Below are 18,834 nucleotides of genomic sequence, written 5' to 3' on the forward strand. Positions count from 1 at the left end.
TTTCATGCTCTGTTGTTGGAAATATATGTACCCGGGCCTTGAGAGATCGTAAGAAAGATGAGTTCATGGCTTTGGAGCAAGATGGTATGTCTATGGCTGCTTATGAGGCTAAGTTCCATGTTTTTTTCCAAATATGCTACGCAATTGGTGACTACTAAGGAGGAGAGGATCCGTCTGTTTGTTAAGGGACTAAATTCTTAGTTATAAGTATTGTCTGTGCACATGACTTCTGTAGGAAAATGTTTTAATGAGGTAACAGATTTTGTGAAAAAAGTAGAGGGGGTGAGAGGAGACGGTCAGGCTAATGCATTGGCCCAGAAAGCTAAAAGAACATGTAATTTTTAGGTTTCCTACTACAAAGGTTCAGGGAGGCCGACACTCGTAGCCCGGCCAATTCAGTCTGACATGCCTGCTTCTATAGGTAATTACACGGGAACTTCATTTCAGAATTTGATTCAAGATACCCAGGGAGCCGCACCTTTAGCAGGCAATAGGCCATCTTTCGATCGCACTTGTTATAACTATGGAGAACCTGGGCATATGAGGAGAGATTGTCCCCACCTTCAGCGGGCAACAAGCCATCTTTCACATGTTGGATTCCGCGCAGCAGTAGACTAGAGCAGTGGTACCCATAGGAAATGGTAATAATGGTCGAGGGCAGCCACAAGGTGGGGGAGGAGGAATTCAGTGATGCCGTGGAGGTCGGGGAAATGGTAATGTAGGCAAAGGTACGGCATAGTCAGTCAGGAAAGTCGCCCGTCATGAGGACATGGCTCAGTTTTATGCCTTTCTGGGCAAGACCGAGGTAGAGCCGTCTGATGCAGTGATCACAGGTACTATTCTTATTTGTGACCGGATGGCTAATGTGTTGTTTGATCCGGGTTCTACTTATTCTTATATGCCAGTTTAATTTGCCTCAACATTTGATATGATTTGTGATATACTCGATAACCCCATCCCTGTTTCTACCCCCATTAAAGAGTCTATCATAGTCACCCATGTCTATCGTGCTTGTCCTATCATGTTTATGGGTTTTCAGACTTGGGCTGATTTGGTTATTTTGGATATGACTGACTTTGATATAATCTTAGGCATGACTTGGTTGTCTCCCTATTATGTTGTGCTGAATCGTAACACTAAGTTTGTGACTCAAGAGATTTCGGGTAGGAAAAAGTTAGAGTGGGAATAGGAGTACAAGCCTAAGTCAGCTAAGATCATATCCTTCATTTGGGGTAGAAAACTAGTGGGGCAAGATTGTTTGGCTTATTTGGCTTATATTCGGGATGTGGAGGTTGAGTCTCCCTCTATTGAGTCTATTCCCGTAGTGTCAGCATTTAGAGAAGTGTTTCCTACTGATTTGCTTGGTATGCCTCTGGATAAAGATATAGATTTATGCATTGATTTGGCACCTGGTACTCATCCTATTTTCATCCCTCTGTATCGCATGGCTCCGGCTGAATTAAGATAGATTAAGGCTCAAATCCATGAGCTTCTTGATAAATGATTCATCTATCCCGGTGCTTCACCTTGGGGTGCTCCTGTCTTGTTTTTTTAAGAAAAATGATGGTAGTATGAGAATGTGTATAGACTATCGTTAATTGAATGGGGTCACCATTCAAAATAAGTATTCATCACCTCAAATAGATGATCTTTTTGACCAATTGTAGGGTGCATCCGTTTTCTCTAAGATTGATTTAAGGTCTAGTTACCATCACTTAAAGATTAGGCCTGAGGATATACAAAAAACTGCATTTAGGACCCGTTATGGGCATTATGAGTTCCTAGTTATGTCGTTCGGGTTGACAAATGCGCCTGCACCTTTCATGAATTTAATGAATGGTGTGTTTAAACACTTTCTTGATTCGTTTGTGATTGTGTTTATTGATGACATTTTGGTTTATTCGAAAAGTGAGGAAGAGCATGTTGACCATCTTCGTATTGTTCTGGTTGTTCTTGGGAAGCAAAAGTTTTATGTGAAATTTTCTAAGTGTGAATTCTAGTTAACTTCGGTTGCCTTTTTGGGGCATGTAGTTTCAAAGGAAGGGGTAATTGTAGATCCACAAAAGATTGAAGTAGTTAGGAATTAGGTTTGACCAAGTTCTGTGACTGAAATTTGGAGTTTTGTGGGGCTCGCTAGCTACTATCGTTGGTTTGTGAAAAACTTTGCTTCTATTGCCATACTTGACAAATTTGACCAAAAAGGAGATATCATTTGAATGGACAGAAAAATATGAGTAGAGCTTTCAAAAGCTCAACACTCTTTTGACCACAACACCTATGCTAGTGCTACCGTTCGAAGGTAAATATTTAATTATTTATTGAGATGCTTCACATTCAGGCTTGGGTGCGGTGTTGATGTAGGATAAGAATGTAAAAGCTTATGCATCGCGGCATATGAAGGTGCATGAGAGGAATTACCCAACACATGATTTAGAGTTGGTAGCGGTAGTGTTTGCTCTTAAGATTTGGTGACTTTATCTTTATGGTGTTAAATGTGAGGTATTTACCGATCATCGCAGTCTACAACATATGTTCACTCAAAAGGATCTGAATTTGAGATACAGAAGGTGGATAGAGTTACTCAAGGATTATGATGTGACCATCTAGTATCATCCGGGCAAGGCTAATGTAGTGGTGGACGCACTTAGCCAAAAAATGGTGAGTATTGGTAGTTTATCTTGCTTGAGTGTGACCAAGCGAACTTTGGCTAAGGAAATCCAAACCTTGGAGTCTAAGTTCATGTAGTTGGGCATCTCAGAAAAAGGTGGGGTGTTAGCTAGCATCGAAGTTAAAGACACCTTCATTGAGGAAATCAAGGTCAAACAATTTGAGGATGCGAATTTGAATGAGGTTAGAAAGAAGACAATGATTGGGAGGGCACAAGATATGGTTCTTGATGCGGAGACGTGCTCAATTTTAAATGAAGAATTTGTGTTCCTACAGTGGGCGACTTGATTAAGAGTTTATTGACAAAATCCCATGGTTCGAGGTATTCCATTCATCCGGGTGTGACCAAGATGTACCGAGACTTGAAGCGACTATATTGGTGGTCGGGCATGAAGAAGGATATAGCAGAGTTTGTGGCTAAGTGTCAAAATTGTGAACAAGTAAAATATGAGCATCAAAGGCCGGTAGGTTTGCTTCTGATAACGCCAATTTCGGAATGGAAGTGGGAATGAGTAGCTATGGATTTCGTGGTTGGTCTTCCCAAGACTTTGGGGAAGTTTGATTCTATTTTTGTAGTGGTTGACAGATTGACTAAGTCAGCCCATTTTATTCCAGTCAAAATAGATTATGATGCAGAACAACTGGCTAAGGTGTAAGTGAAAAAGATAGTAAGGATACACGGGGTTCCCCTTTCTATCATCTTAGACCGTGGTACGCAGTTCACGTCCAAGTTTTGGAGGAAATTATATGATTAATTGGGCACACAACTCACTTTTAGTATAACTTCCAATCCGCACACACACGGACAATCAGAAAGGACTATTCAAGTGTTAGAAGAAATGCTGAGGGCATGTGTGATTGACTTTGGAGAACATTGGGATAAGTTCCTACCTTTATGCGAGTTCTTTTATAATAATAGTTACCACTCCGGCATTGGCACCATTTGAAGTACTGTATATGAGGGGATGTAGATCACCCATATGATGGTTTGAGGCTGGAGATGTGAAACCATTGGGGTCGATTTATTAAAGGACGCTCAAGATAAAGTGAGGAGCATTCAAGCTAAACTTTTAGCAGCCCAAAGTAGACAGAAGAAGTATGTAGACCATAAGGTAAGGGACATGGCATTTCAGACTGGTGAGAAAGTTCTTCTAAAGGTATCACCCATGAAAGGGGTAATGAGATTCTGCAAGAAGGTCAAGCTTAGTCCCCGATACATTGGTCCCTTTGAGGTCCTTGATTGTGTAGGACCACTGTCTTATAGAATGGCTTTACCTCCTAACATATCGAGAGTTCATCTGTTATTTCATGTGTCCATGTTGAAGAGATATCATGGAGGTGGGGATTACATCATAAAATGGGACAGAGTTGTGTTAGGCAAAGACCTTTAGTATGAAGAATAACCGATTATAATTTTGGATTGTGATGTCCAGAAGCTGAGGACCAAGGAGATTAAGTCCGTGAAAGTTTAATGGAAGCATTGTCCAGTTGAGGAATCTTCTTGGGAAATCAAGAAGGACATGCGAGACAAGTATCCCAGTTGTTCGTTGATTCGGGTACTACTCCACTCTCACCTTAGCCCATTTTTCCTAAATTGTCACTCGGGGAAGAGTGATGGGTAAATTGATATCTATTGTAACGACCAATTCCTTCATTATAGAAAAGCCAACAGGGAAAACTTTTGGGTCAGAAAACTTTTTGGTAGTAACTTGAAATTTCCCAACCTAGTCCAGATTTGGATGAAATCGGAGTTAGTGAGGTCTAAGGAAATATGATAACAAATGGGAGATCTAATTATGAATTTGATCACATGAGTAGATAGCTAAGACGTTAAGGAACCCATATGACTTAACGAAATCGAATTAGGGCCAGTAGAACCTCTGAAACTGATCTTAGCGTGAACATGTATTTTCTGAGTGTCATGGGAAAAAGATGTTTTGTGAAATGGGGGTTTGGAATTCTTAAATTAGCTCACAGTTTCCATGCAAGCCGCCAAGGCGAGATTTCCCCCCAGGGCAGGGCCGCTGTAGCGGGAGGAGGTCCGCTGTGGTGGGACAGTCGCGACTTATGTCAAAAATAAACCTCAAAAATGCCATTGTTCTGTAATTTCCATTTTTGAGAGCTAGGAGATGGCCCCATACGAGTTCTAGACAGTTTTCCACGAATTTTGGTGCTGAAGGTAAGGTTTTCACTCCCCAATTTCGTTTTTTGATCCGTAAAACATAAAATCTTGATTGTATATCATTAAGGGAGGGTTTTGAACGGTTTTAGATGGCGGAAAAACCCTAGCTTCACCTTAGGATCATAATTTGGGTCTTGAGTTATTGGGTTTGTCATCATTTGGGATAATTAGACCTTAATTATTGATCCCCGTATTGAATAGTTTGTTTGTAGAGCTAGAGCAAGCTAAAAGAATCCGGAAAAGGAATAATCAAGTTTCTTAGGAGGATTCAAGCTTTGTTCGAGGTAGGTGATGGTTGTGATTTCATGTTTGTGTGATATAATTTGTAATTCCTTCATTGTATTGCATATATGTATGCGAATGTTACATTATTGATCACACCTAATGTAAATGAGTATGAACGAATAACTAAATGCCATGAATCACCTTTTGATGTATGTTTATGAAAACGTACATTGTGATTGTGGTATGTTGAATGGAACAATTTTCATGTTCCGACACAGTAACAAGGATCGGACGTCACGTACCGACATACATATTGGAACGGGTGTCACGATCCGACCTAGTAACGTGGATTGGGTACCACGTACCGGTACATTAACAGTTTGGATATGGGTTTTGTGAGAGGACCAATGACTTGGCATATATGTATATCTTTGAGATTATGAAATTGTACGTTGTTCGAAAGTGAAAATTGATGTTGTCTATGATCGGTTTATGCATGTTTATGATGTTGTAATGACTTATATATGTTTCACTTATTGGGATAGCTATGTGATCCTACCAGTACATTGTGGTTGTGTACTGATATTGCACTAGCGCTTTCTTTTTTGAGTACAGTGCATCTTCAAGCGGCTACTAAAAGACCTCATTTAGAAGACCAGTGATCGACTCGAATTCAAGGGTGAGCCAGTTATTTCAGTCTTCCATGAGTTCTCGTTATGTTTAGTCTATTGCTATTCAGACTTAGACTAGTACTTTAGATTTTCTTATGTTTAATTAGGTGTTACCCATTTCCTTAGACTTATGGTTCCTTATTAGAGTTTTGCTACATTGACTTTCAAGTTCTAGGGAATAATTTCCGCAACGTTTTGTTCGTCGTTGTTAGATCTTTTGGAGTTTATGGGAACTCTATTTGACTTTTGTATTTAAACCTTCTTCCGTATTTTTAAATACTCTAGTTTTGATTAGTTTTGGGGTTAGTTGGTTAGTAGTAATGGTTCTCCAACCGGAGGGTTAGTGTGAGTTCCAATCACGATGGTCTGGGTCGTGACACCTTGTTACATCTAAGGGGTACCCATGGGTTGTGACAAATTTGGTAATCAAAGCACAAGTTTGGAATGGTTCTAGGACGTCTCAAAACCACGTCTAGTCGATTCTTGTTCATAAGTGTGAAGCGCGCCACATTTATGAATGACAGACTATGAGATGCTTAGGAAATCTCACTTCTTCATTACTCTAAGTCGTGCCATAGAGTTTAACTCTATAAGGTCCTTCTTCTAATCCTTACCTAATGGTTTTCAGGATATGGCTACTACAAGGGCTAATGCTAGAAGGAATGAGGTAGACAATGTAGATCAAAAAGCTCTTCCGCAAGCTCCACAAGCTCCAGTTGACCCTATGGGTGAGAATGTGACTAATGCATAGTTTAGATCAACTTTTCAAGTGTTGGCTCAAGTCGTGACGGCCCAAGACAATAGGGAGGTTGTAGTCCCCAAGAACCCAAATATTGGTACGGCGGTTACAAGAGTGAGGGACTTTACTAGGATGAACCCTCCAGAATTTTATGGGTCAAAGATTCAGGAAGATCCTTAAGAGTTTATAGATGTGGTGCATAAGGTGTTGGATATTGTGGGAGTTATTCCGGTAGATTAGGTGGAATTAGCCGCTTACCCACTTAGGGGGGTTTCTCAAGTTTAGTTTAATCAATGGAAAGAAGCAAGAACTTTAGAAATGTGTCTTAAAGAGTGGGAGAGGTTCAAAAATGATTTTCATGATAGGTTCTTCCCTCTAGAGATTTGAGAGGCTAAGGTGCTTGAGTTCATTAACCTTAGGCAAGGTAGTATGAGTGTTAAGGAATATGCCTTGAGGTTTACCCAATTATCTAAGTATGCTCTATCTATAGTGGCCAACTCTAGGTCGAGAATGAGTAAGTTTATGTCAGGTGTGTCCGATTTGGTAGTGAAAGAATGTCGTACAACTATGCTTGTTCATGATATGGATATTGCTCGTCTTATGATTCATGCCACTACACCAAAAGAGACTTTTAGTGGCATTTAATTTTCCTTTTAGCGGCAATTTTTATTGCCGCAAAAATGTTTAGCGACAATTAAATTAATGCCATTGCATCCGGTGTCACTAAAGCCATTAGCGACATTTATTTAGAGTGTCGGTAAAGACCCATATTATTGCCACTAAAAATAAATACCTCTTGCGGTATTTATTTAGTGGCAATTATTAATCACTTATAGTGGCAATTATTATTGCAGGTAAAACTTCCATATTTTGTGGCATTTGTTATTACCAAAAAAATTACAATCATTGCCAGTAAAGAAGACCTATTTTATTGGCAATTAGTATTGAAACGTAAGTTACCATGAGTTCACCTTAATTCATATATTTGACTGGAGAATTAATTCAACGATAGAAAAAGGAAAATTATCAAACTCAAACATCATCATTTATATAAAACAAGAACAAACAATACATCAGTATACTTGGAAGACTATTAAAAAGGACACTATTGATGTTGTTCAGAGCTTTTTCAGAACTGGAAATCTATACAAGCCTGTCAACTGCACATTAGTAACTCTTATCACAAAGGTACAAAGCCCAAAACTCTGAAAGAATACAGACCAATTGCTTGTTGTACTGTGTTGTATAAGATCATTTCTAGAGTATTGGCAAAAATATTGCATGATGTTATTCATACTGTCATTAGTGATAGTCAGGCTAGTTTCATACTAGTGAGAAAGATATCAGACATTATGCTACTAGCTCATGAATTTACTAAAGCCTATACTAGGATAGAACGTTTCTCCTAAAAGCATGATGAAGATTGATCTCCAAAAAGCTTATGATTCAGTGGAGTGGCAGTATTTAAAGCAAGTGATAAATGGATTGGGATTTCCTGATATGTTTACACAGTGGGTAATGAGTTGTGTGAGAACAGCGAGTTATTCTATAGTAGTGAATGGATAGGCTACACAGAATTTTGCAACAGCTAAGGGACTCAGACAAGTATATCCAATGTCCCATTTCCTCTTTGCTATAGCTATGGAATATCTCAGTAAATTACTCAAGGGACTCAAGGAAGAGACAACCATCAAGTATCATCCAAAATGCTTCAAACTGGACATCACTCATTTATGTTTTGCAGATGACTTGCTCCTTTTCTCTAGAGGAGATCTAAATTCTATCAAGGCCCTCCAATGATGTTTCTCACACTTCTCACAAGCTTCAAGATTGCAAGACAATCTCAACAAAAGTTCATTTATTTTGGGGGAGATCAGCTAGAGGTGAGGCAAGAAAATCAAACAACAACTTGGCTACAAGATGGAAGAACTACCTTTTAAGTACCTGGGGTGCCTATTTCTACTAAGAAAATGACAGTAATACAACGGTATCCTCTCATTGACAAAATCATGGCCCGGATCAACTCATGGACATCTAGGAATTGTCATATACAGGTAGAACACAATTGGTACAGACTGTGTTGTTTGGAGTTCAATCATACTGGGCATAACTTTTCATTATTCTTGCAAAGATAATCAAATTGATTGAGGGCTTTGTAGAAGCTATTTGTGGTCAGGTGTTGTTTATGTCACTAAAAAGGCACTAGTTGCTTCGGAGAGAGTTTGTTGTCCTAAATCTGCAGGAGGCATGGGACTGATTAATATGGAAGTCTAAAACAAAGTAGCAGTTGCCAACTTATGTTGAGATCTAGCAAGTAAAGAGGACAAACTTTGGATCAGATGGATACGTACATACTATATAAAGAGGTAGAGTACATTGCCAGAGTCCAAACAAGCAACCGGATGATAAGAAAAGTCATGAGTGCTAAACATATAATTGTTCAAACACAACTGATGAGGGACAAAAAAGGGAGCATGACCAGAAAAATTTATTTGTACATGATGGGAGAGCATCAAAGGCCTGACTGGAAATGTCTCATGTTCAAGAATACAGCAAGACCAAAAGCTTATTTCACTATATGGCTCATGTTTAACAAGAAGTTAGCAACAGTGGACAGGCTAGCTAAATGGGGAGTGGAATCAAATAAAACGTGTGTCCTATATAAGAATGCAGATGAGACTATAGAGCACATGATCATACAACGCCAATTTGCAAGAAAATTGTGGGAAAGGCTGTTTACATGGATCCATCGTCATAATGACATTCTAAGAACACGGGGACAGTTTATACAATGGGGCAATAAACATGGAAAGGGGAAGACTACAACCACCCAAATATTCAAGATTATTTTGGTTGAAGGGGTCTATGGGGTGTGGATTGAGCAAAATATCAGAATTTTTGAGAAAAAGAGCAAAACGGAGGAAAATGTAGCTAAAGAGATAGCCTATGTGACTATTTCTAGAGCTCCAACTAGCATTAAAGATGTTATGGAATTTAAACTCTAAGTAATAGGATGTAGTGTTAAAGTTGTAGTTAGATGAGAGTAGATTTGAGAACAAAGTATGATGTGATAGCTACTTGGATTGTAATGTTTTTGCTTCAGGTAATTAATAAAAATGTTAGTTACCAAACAAAAACAATCAATACATCCAATATTTGTCTTCTAGTAGTAAGAAAAGTATGAATCCTCAAAACAATAAGAATGCAGTCAAGTAATCAATAAAAAGAAAATTTATTCAACAATAGACAAAAAAAGAGATTGAACCATTATTTCCTTTTCCCCAGTCAAACTATGGAAACTTGGATCACGACCAATGTCACAGATGATATGCTGATGACAATCTAAATCAAGACAATTAGTACAATTCTTTTCCACAATCCATGCAATTTCTCATTTTTCTATATCATCCCGGCCAAACCACTATAAAAACAATAACTGAAATTAGCAATGAACTTGATTGGCTCACGACAAGAAAGAATTATACATGAAGAGATTGGATCACCGTTCAGTAGATAAACATATTGGTGATTGAGTTCCACTTAGATTGGCCAGCTCTACACATTATCCAAAACATACACCAGTTTATCTATAAATATCCTACTTCTCACCACACATTTCAAAAATTTGAATATAAAGAAATCATCGGTTACTTGTACACACTCTTTTATTATTCCTAACACTAAGAGAATACTTCTCAGAGAAGAAGGAAGTAAGAAAGGCAACAAGTTTATGCTATAAACACAAATTAAAGTGCATTCTAATAGATAACTAGCAGCGTAATCAGACATGAGTTGTTATAAACACAAATTAAAATGTAAGAAATTATCAGTTTCCATGGTGTGTTCAAACCCAATGTATAGTGAGCCAAAAAATATCTAATGTTAAGCTACGTTCCACCGATGTTCGTACGTGATTAGTCCACTGATATAGAACAAGTTAAATAGAGGGAATATATGTTTTTGAATAAAGAAAAGAACTTACACTACCCCGAATAGACTTTCCCTATCCAGTCTTCTGAGAACCACCAAAGCTCTTATAATACCCATGATAATTTTGTCTAAATTCCTTTACTATTTTTTTTCTTCTATGGCTACCCTTTGTGTAAGTCTATCAAGTTTATGCATTGGCAACAGAGATTACTTTCTTTGGTACACTTACAATGTACAAATTTTCTGGATAACATATAATTGCAAAAAACACAACCAAATAAAGAATCACACATATGGTAAAAGTGATTACCCTACGAGTAGAAAGAATTTGTGGCCAGTAACGACTTGAGCCATGCTTATATTGTTTGTTCATTGCCACTATTGGCATCAGAAACCTAATTAAAATCAATAAATTAGATGATAAATTTTTCTTGTGAAGCTAAATTTTAAGAGCAAAAATTTAAAACTTTAGAATCAGATAACCTGTCTAGTAGTGCTTCCATTGTTTTGAGGCCGACTTAATTCAGTAGGAGCATATTTCCACATAACTTGTCTCATCCATGATAATTCTGAAACTAGCATTTCTTGATTTTTTCTCATCAAAGACATTTCTTCATCCTGTTTTTGTTCAACTCATTTATCTCTTGTTCTAGCTTATGTGCAGCCTCATTACATAAATCATCAACAACATTTCATAAGAAAGACTTACTGCCCTATAACAGAGAAGGGGTTGGGCCAAGTCCTAAATCACGGACATAACCACATTTTTCATTTCCCAGTACTTGAGAATACACATCTCCTTCCCAAGAAACATTGCCACGTGATTGTTCCTCAGATGTCTCGCCATTACTCAACTTCTCTTTCATCATGTTCTGAGAATAATTAAGACTAAAATTTATGACAAGATAAATGATAATCAATTCATGTGCTATCAGTAACCCATACTTTAATCTTATAAATTTACAAGTGCAAGAAATCTTAGAACTGCATTTGAAGACTCCTCACCCAATGGTCTATCATCTTTGCGTTTTGTATTAGTTAATATGTAGACTTTGCATGTGTAGGCTCTATTCCATCTATAGACTAATCAAGTAACATTGATTCCAAACAAATAAGGCATGATCAAAACGAGTTGTAAAATAATATAATAAGTAATGTGTTCATTCATCAAGGTTGCTATGCATTTGGACCCTCCCGTGTGAGGCATATTTTGCTTAGCTCTACTAATTCTATTTACTTGACTACGCCTCTAGAATGAGAAAATAAAACATCAGTTCTTGTTTAGCATAACTTTTGAGTATAAAAGAAACATATTTGATCTTGCTGATTTTCTTATTCATGTTTTTTTGCTGTCAAAATTCAAACTGACAGATAAATTGAGATAATGACCTTCGTTTGCAGAAAGAGCAGCTTAAAGAATATACTTGTATTATGTATATAAAAGCTCAAAACTAATTATTTTCTTGTATACATGACTTTTTCCCTCTTCAGATGATTATTTATCTACATAAGGTTGGTGTTGAAGTAAATGTTTTGAATCAAAAAGGATATACAACATTAGATGTAGTTGAAGCAGATGCAAGTAACTATGGTGCTATTGCAATCATCACAGCATTACAAGAAGCAGGTGCCAAAAGATGTGATCGATTACCACAAATATTTCCAGATTTCTACATTATTTATGGCATCAGCTTATATTACTGCAATATGGTCATACTGCCTCAAAGAAATGGGGATCATTGGGTGCTAAGTCACATTTTAAGATAGTACAACTATTTATTAGTTCAAAACATATTTGGATATACATAGTGACAGAATTCAATAAAAATAGGTTAGTACTAATAAAATAAAACTATCACTAACCTTTGCTTTTTCAGAAAACCAATACGAGACGAGATCACTCCATTGATCTCTTGGTATGTGACTTGGTCTATTTTTCATCAAGGCATCTTTGGTCTTATATTTGGTCACAAACATAGCTTTTAAGTAACATTTATAGTCCCTCCATTCTTTTCCTATTGACTTTTTTACGAACTCTTCTCCATGTATTGCAATTGAGAACTTTTTCGGAAAAGATAGACAAAAGTTAACAAGATGATATCATGAATAAAAAGAAATGATACTTGTTAAGAATAATTTTTTCATACCCTCACAAACTCCACCAATCTTATCTTTTTTTCTTCGTCAAACACTTGCCAATCATTTGCATTTAACGGTATCAAATATGGGATTTTAGCAATAATGCCTAGAAAGCTAGCAAGCTTTTGACCCTCTTTTCCAATTGATTGATTACGGCTATTAAATTGCACAACAATTGTCTTTCCCAAGTGTAGCTTCCAAACAACTTTTAATAAAGTAGGTCCACAAACTTTACTTGCCTCTGAAACACCTTAAATAGATTTAGAACTCACTCTATGGCAGTCAACAAAGAAAGAATTAAGTACAATTTATATGCTTGATATAAACAATGACCAATAATTCAACAAATATATATTGGACCAGATGAATGAGTAGAAACCAAGTAATAGTAGCTTCTTCCCTTTTTATAACTACCCGAGACATCTCCAAACTTGACTAGATTTATCATCAATAAAACAAGAGAGAACCTAGCTCATTGTTCAGTTCATCAACAATGTCAATAGAATTGTTATCTTCAGATGCTTGGGGTTGAAAGAAACTTTGAGCTTTCATCATGACGTTGTTCAATTATCAATCTGCTACCAACTCTAGTTCATATAATTCATACTTCAAACTTAACTACTTCTATATTTTTCTTTAAACTTGTAGAAGGAAAATCAAGGGTACAAATTTGAAGAAACAAATCAGGGAACAAACACCATCCTTACTTAAATTAGAATCAGAAGACCCTCCAAGACAAAATCAAGTATCATATGACGCTGAAACCATTAACCATAAGATTATCATATGCCATTGCCTGATTTACTTGATAGTATATCACACAGGGGTATGAAATTGTTCCTTTATTAAGTTTTTCACAAAATGTGTGGTTTTAAAAGATTGCTACTCCATCTAAATACTTTTTACTAACTTTACTGTAATCCATCACGAACTGGAATGTTCTAATTCTTCTCTCAAGTTGTGGAAAAGGTCATAGATTTATTGATCCAGACAATTGCGCAAGATATTGGGTATTTCATTTACTATGCAAGCAACATCAGATCATTGGATAATGAATCTAAGAGGCTATAGAATATTGGAAACTGGGTGAAGTGACAAGATGAGGCTTCCTGGAGAAATGTCAACAAGATGCCATGTTACTGCACCTAGCAATGGCAGAAAACACAAGGTCTCTCATCCCCTGTTGATTCTCTAGTACAATTTTATTAGACAAATTTCATGATCTTTCACTGGTATGCAAAAAAAATAGGCATATACATACTACTATGTTGTTGTAACATTGTCATTCTTCTCACTCTTATTGGTTATTATACTAACAATTTGAAATTGTCGATTATTTCCTTACAAAATGTTAAATAGGTAATTAGTATTAACGAAAACAACTATGGAACCACACCTGCAAGAGGCTGCTCTTAGTTTTATTGTGAAATCTTAAATCATCTTCTAAGCTATAGAGAGTTTTAACTCATATTCTCAAGCTAAATACAGAAGAAAACAAAATCTAACTAATATATACATGTTTTCTAAGCTATGTTCTTCAAAGCTATATTAAGATAATCAAATCGAACTCAAGTTTTGAAAAATCTAAATCTAAAAGGAGTCAAATTATTGAAAGTAGAGCGTAGTACCACGCACAGAGTACAACTCTCTGGAAACTACACATATTAATCCTTATATATCACGATTTTATAGTCATACACAAAACAACCATATTAGTAAAAGCATGGTTTGAAAAAGAAAACCATAAAATGATTGCATTAAGCATGGTATAAATTGCTGAATTAGATACCAAGCAAACTAAATTAGACCAAAGGCAAATACGAAGCAAATCCTTTACAGATCGAGCTTATCACAACACGCCATGCACAAAGTACAACTCCATCTCAGAAAACTACAACTTCACTGCAAGAGTGCAATTCTCATATATGGAAATTCCATCGCTCATACACGAAACATTCACCATTATCCAATCACATTCAAAATAAAAAAACATAATGGGGCATACGTTGAGGAGTTGGCAAAGAGTTAGAAAATTGATGGTAGATGAAGAAGATGAAGATGCAAACGATAAAGTCAAAGACGAAGAAGATGAAGCTTCGGAGAAATTGCTTCAGATGAAGACGTCGACAGAGAGATGAGCCTTTTGGAATTTGAGGATTTTGGAAATGAAATGGGTTTTGGTATAGCATGTAGAGAATTTGGGGAGTTTAAGATAAAAAAAAGTATTTTTTTAATGAAATGGTCTATTTGATATTAAGTAATTGTCATTAATGGGTCAAGTTTTACCGACTAAAGGTCAATTTTTGCTAATAATGATTGTAAAACATAATTTAATGGCATTTATATTATTGCCATTAAATAATTGCCGCTAAAAGTGATTTTTGTTGTAGTGTGCCCAACAAATTGAAGAGGAGAAGCTAAAAGGGATGTCTAGGGAGAGAAAACTAGAATGAATGATTATAAATTCTCCTATGATATTTCTGATGGACATGGTCGTTCTAGGAATCGAAAAAGATTTTGACGATAAGGTTCTTGCAATGGTCCTAAGTATAATGAAGATAGGGTATCTAAACCTAAGCCACAAGGAATTATTAGAGAATCCCTATGGCCTACTTGTGGAAAAACACATGAGGGTAGATGTTTAGCCGGCATGGAGGGTTGCTTTAGTTGTGGTGAAAGTGCTCACAAAATGAGGAATTGTCCAAAGGCAAAGCCTAAAGGAAAAGAGGGCAAGCAGGTTCCTCCTAGTGGTTCGAGTTCTGATGCTCTTAAGACAAACCGGTTCTATGTGCTTCATGATAGAGGTGATCAAGAGTGTGCTCCCGATATGGATCCCAGTATATTGAAAACTTCTTAATTAGATGTTTATGCTTTGCTAGATTTTGATGTCATCTTTGTGATGGTTTTGTTGCACTCCTATTATGCCCCCATTTGATTATAGAACCCATGTAGTCAATTATTAGTTTCCGAATGAGCCTATCCGAGAGTGGAAGGGGGGAAATCTATGCCAAAAATTTGGGTTGTTTTCTTGTCTTAATGATGACTTTTAAGGGTTGGATGTACCACCTAGTTAGGGTGAGGGACATAGATTCAAGTGTTGACCAACTCCAAAGAGCTGGTTACCTTTCTAAGATTGACCTTAGGTCGGGCTAACACCAAATAAGGGTGAAAGATGATGATGTCCCAAAGATGACTTATAGAACCCGGTATGGTCATTATGAGTTTGTGGTTATATTGTTAGGTTAGTAAACTCAACCAAAGGTAGTGTTATTGTTTAAGATGGTTCGGGATCATCTTTTGTGTTAGATGTAAAAATTAAGTAATGTTTTGATCCGACCTTTGTAGAATTGAAAAAGACAGTTCTTAGAAAGTCTGTTGAGGCTTCCTCCCAAGGGAAAGATAGTGTTCTTAGATAGCAAGTCATTATCTACTCTTAATGTTTATCATTTGGGCTTACTTGAAACTTCTCACCCATGAAGGGGTAGTGAGTTTGGTAAGAAAGGGAAGGTTAGTCCCCATTTTGTAGCCCTATGAGAAATCTTGAGACATGTGGTGAGGTTGTTTATGAGTTAGCTTTGCCTAGTGAGTGGCATCGGTGCATTCGGTTTTCCATGTCTCTATGTTGAAAAGAGTGTGTTGGAGATCTGCATCCATAGTTCCCTTAGAAGGTTTGGGAGTATATGAAATTTCTTCCTATGAGGGAGTTCCGATTAAGATGTTAGACCGGCAAGTTATTAAATTGAGAATTAAGGGAGAGTTCCTTATGATTAGCTCCTTGTTTGAAGTCATGTGTGCTTAGGTGATCCCATGCTTTCCATATGTTATGCATATTCACGAAAGCCTATGTTTTGAAAGACAATGAGCTTATATGAGTGATTTCCTCATGTTGTAGTGCATTGAGTATTGCCTATAGACTTCATGAGATGAATTGATGAACATGCCTTAGCTTGGAGTTGAGAGATTCCTCCGTAACTGAATGTTCTTTTGAGAAAGAATTGCATATGAGCTCCATTAGATTGTGTTAAGAATGTTTTAGCTCGGAGATTGTAGTTCCTCCTTGGACATGATTATTTATGACATTTCATGCATAGTGGGTCGATAGATGAAGTTCCTACTTCCTAGTGTTGCATTGAGTATGTTTAGCTTGGACATGAAGTTCCTCCTTGGTTGTGTGTATTTAGATGAGTTGCATGCATGATGGGCTGCTAGTATTGAGTCTTTACTTCTATAAGGTGCTTAGAAACGTCATTCGAGGATGAATGTTCCCAAGGAGGAGATAATGTAACACCCCGGAAACTAGTAGGCTAAACTAGGGTTTAGTATGAGGGTTCAAGCCAAGGATGAGGGCAAGGGCCAAGGGGAAGGGGCCAAGGCTTCCCAAGCTTCCCAAAGCACTCCCTCACCTTCACGACCACCACCACGATCATTGGTGTGGTCCGTGGTAGCTAGGTAGTAGCTCCCCAAGTCCTGCCCAAACTTGGCTCACCTACACGAGCCACTTCACGACCAGTGGTGAAAACCACGGCTCGTGGTGATGCCTTAAACTTATAGGGGCTAAGACAAGGTGACCTAGCCACTATTCCATGACAAGGAGAACGACCACGGCCACTGGTGAGGACCATGGCTCGTGGAGCCTCTTATAAAACCTGGACAGTGGGATGCCTAGTGAAGGCATTTTGGGACTTTTCGTTTGAGTTAAATTAAACTGAGGTCATTTTTTCTAAGCCTAGGACCCCTATATAAGAGATTTTAACCCCTTAAACTCACCATTCAAGACATTATTTCCAAAACCCCAAATGAATCCCAAAGTTCTTCTTCTCAAATATTTCTCTCTCTAGAACTTGAAGAAGAAGATAGAGTTTGGAGCTAGGATCCAGGTCAAGTCTCCAATCTTCAAGCTTGTGTGGGATTTTTGATTAAGGTATGACAGCTTTTCATCCATGGACTCCTTTCATCCATGGAATTCCCTAGTTTTCCTCAATTGTGAAGATAAAATCCCCAATTTGAGTTAAGATTTCTTCGAATGTTTTGGGATATGATTAATGTTGATCCAATTGAGTGGATGATGATTTTTTAAGATTTAATTGATAGTAAATCATGTTTTTAGGATGAAATTATATGTACCTATGCCTAGAAAGATGAAATCCATGTAAATGGGTTTTGTGCCATGAAAGGGGAACTTGAGGATTTAGAGATAATCTTCTAGGATTGATGATATGTATAGTAGATTTCTTGAGAGTAAATCATATAGACATGAATTGAATTATATTAAGCTATACATGATGAATCATGATTAGTAGTGCTTGCTATTAAGCCTATATGATTAGTAGTGCTTGATATTAAGCCTATATGATGATATATGATTAGAAATGCTTAAGAATGAAGCATGTGATTTGTGTTTGTTGAAATCTATGCATATTTGATGATTATGAGAAGTATAGCTTTGAGGGTAAGGCATGTAGTTATGAATTTTGATTCCTAGGGCTTTTAGAGTAAAGCTAAAATGATGAATTATGAATGTTAAGGTTTTGAGAGTGAAGCTTATATGTTATTGGTAGATTAGAAGATAGAATTGTTGTGGAAGGACTTTACCCACATTATGAATGTATGAATGTGAAAGGCTTTCTCACATTGAATAATTCTAGATTGAAAGGTTTGCTCACCTAAAATGAATCAAAGCATGTTTAATTAAGATAGCTTGAAGTTTTGATATGAGATCCCTTTATGAATTCGTTTGACTTGGTAAGACAATACCATGCATGGTAGCTTGAGTAGTAGTAGATCTCATGGATAACCTTGAATTGAGAAATTGTACCCTTCCAAAGGTTAGCTTAGACTAGCATAATAGAATGCTAGCAAGATGGCATGACTTGGTAAGGCAAAACCATTTCATTGGTAGCTTGGATTGAGCAATAGTACCCTTCCTTGAGTAGCTTGGACTTGCACGAGAGTTGTCCTTCCATGATAGCTTGGTCTATTATAATGAGGTGTTTTTCCTTGATAGCCTTGAATTAGTAAATTGTAACCATTCCTGTGTAATGACTTATCTTGGACTAATAAATAAGTACATTTTCATGAATAGAAGAGTTAGCTAAAGAGGGACATGTCCCTAACCAAAGTAACATATTTATGATGAATCAAGGTTACTTCAAGGAAGCATCGTACGTATGTTTTAATATGAGATTGGGTTGGATGATGTATGATTAGCTTGGGTTGTTTCTTGAGTTGCCTTCCTTTATATGTTTGACTAAAGGTGGACTACCCAAGTCCTAGTTAAGGAT

At 37.1% G+C, this 18,834-nt stretch overlaps 2 protein-coding genes across 3 annotated transcripts in view; one reads left to right on the plus strand and one right to left on the minus strand.

Annotated features, from left to right (window-relative positions):
- The window catches only part of LOC125837375 (probable protein phosphatase 2C 10), a 1,808,044-nt gene that overhangs the window by 385,910 nt on the left and 1,403,300 nt on the right, over positions 1-18,834 (minus strand). The gene's annotated exons all lie outside the window — the stretch shown is intronic.
- On the plus strand, positions 8,986-9,489 carry LOC125837396 (uncharacterized). Its single transcript, XM_049516530.1, has one exon. The coding sequence runs from the start codon at positions 8,986-8,988 to the stop codon at positions 9,487-9,489; it is 504 nt and encodes a 167-aa protein (XP_049372487.1).

This window comes from Solanum verrucosum, unplaced genomic scaffold (genome assembly GCF_900185275.1).
Source record: "Solanum verrucosum unplaced genomic scaffold, falcon-dt-bn FXZP01000147.1, whole genome shotgun sequence".
Lineage (NCBI taxonomy): Eukaryota > Viridiplantae > Streptophyta > Magnoliopsida > Solanales > Solanaceae > Solanum > Solanum verrucosum.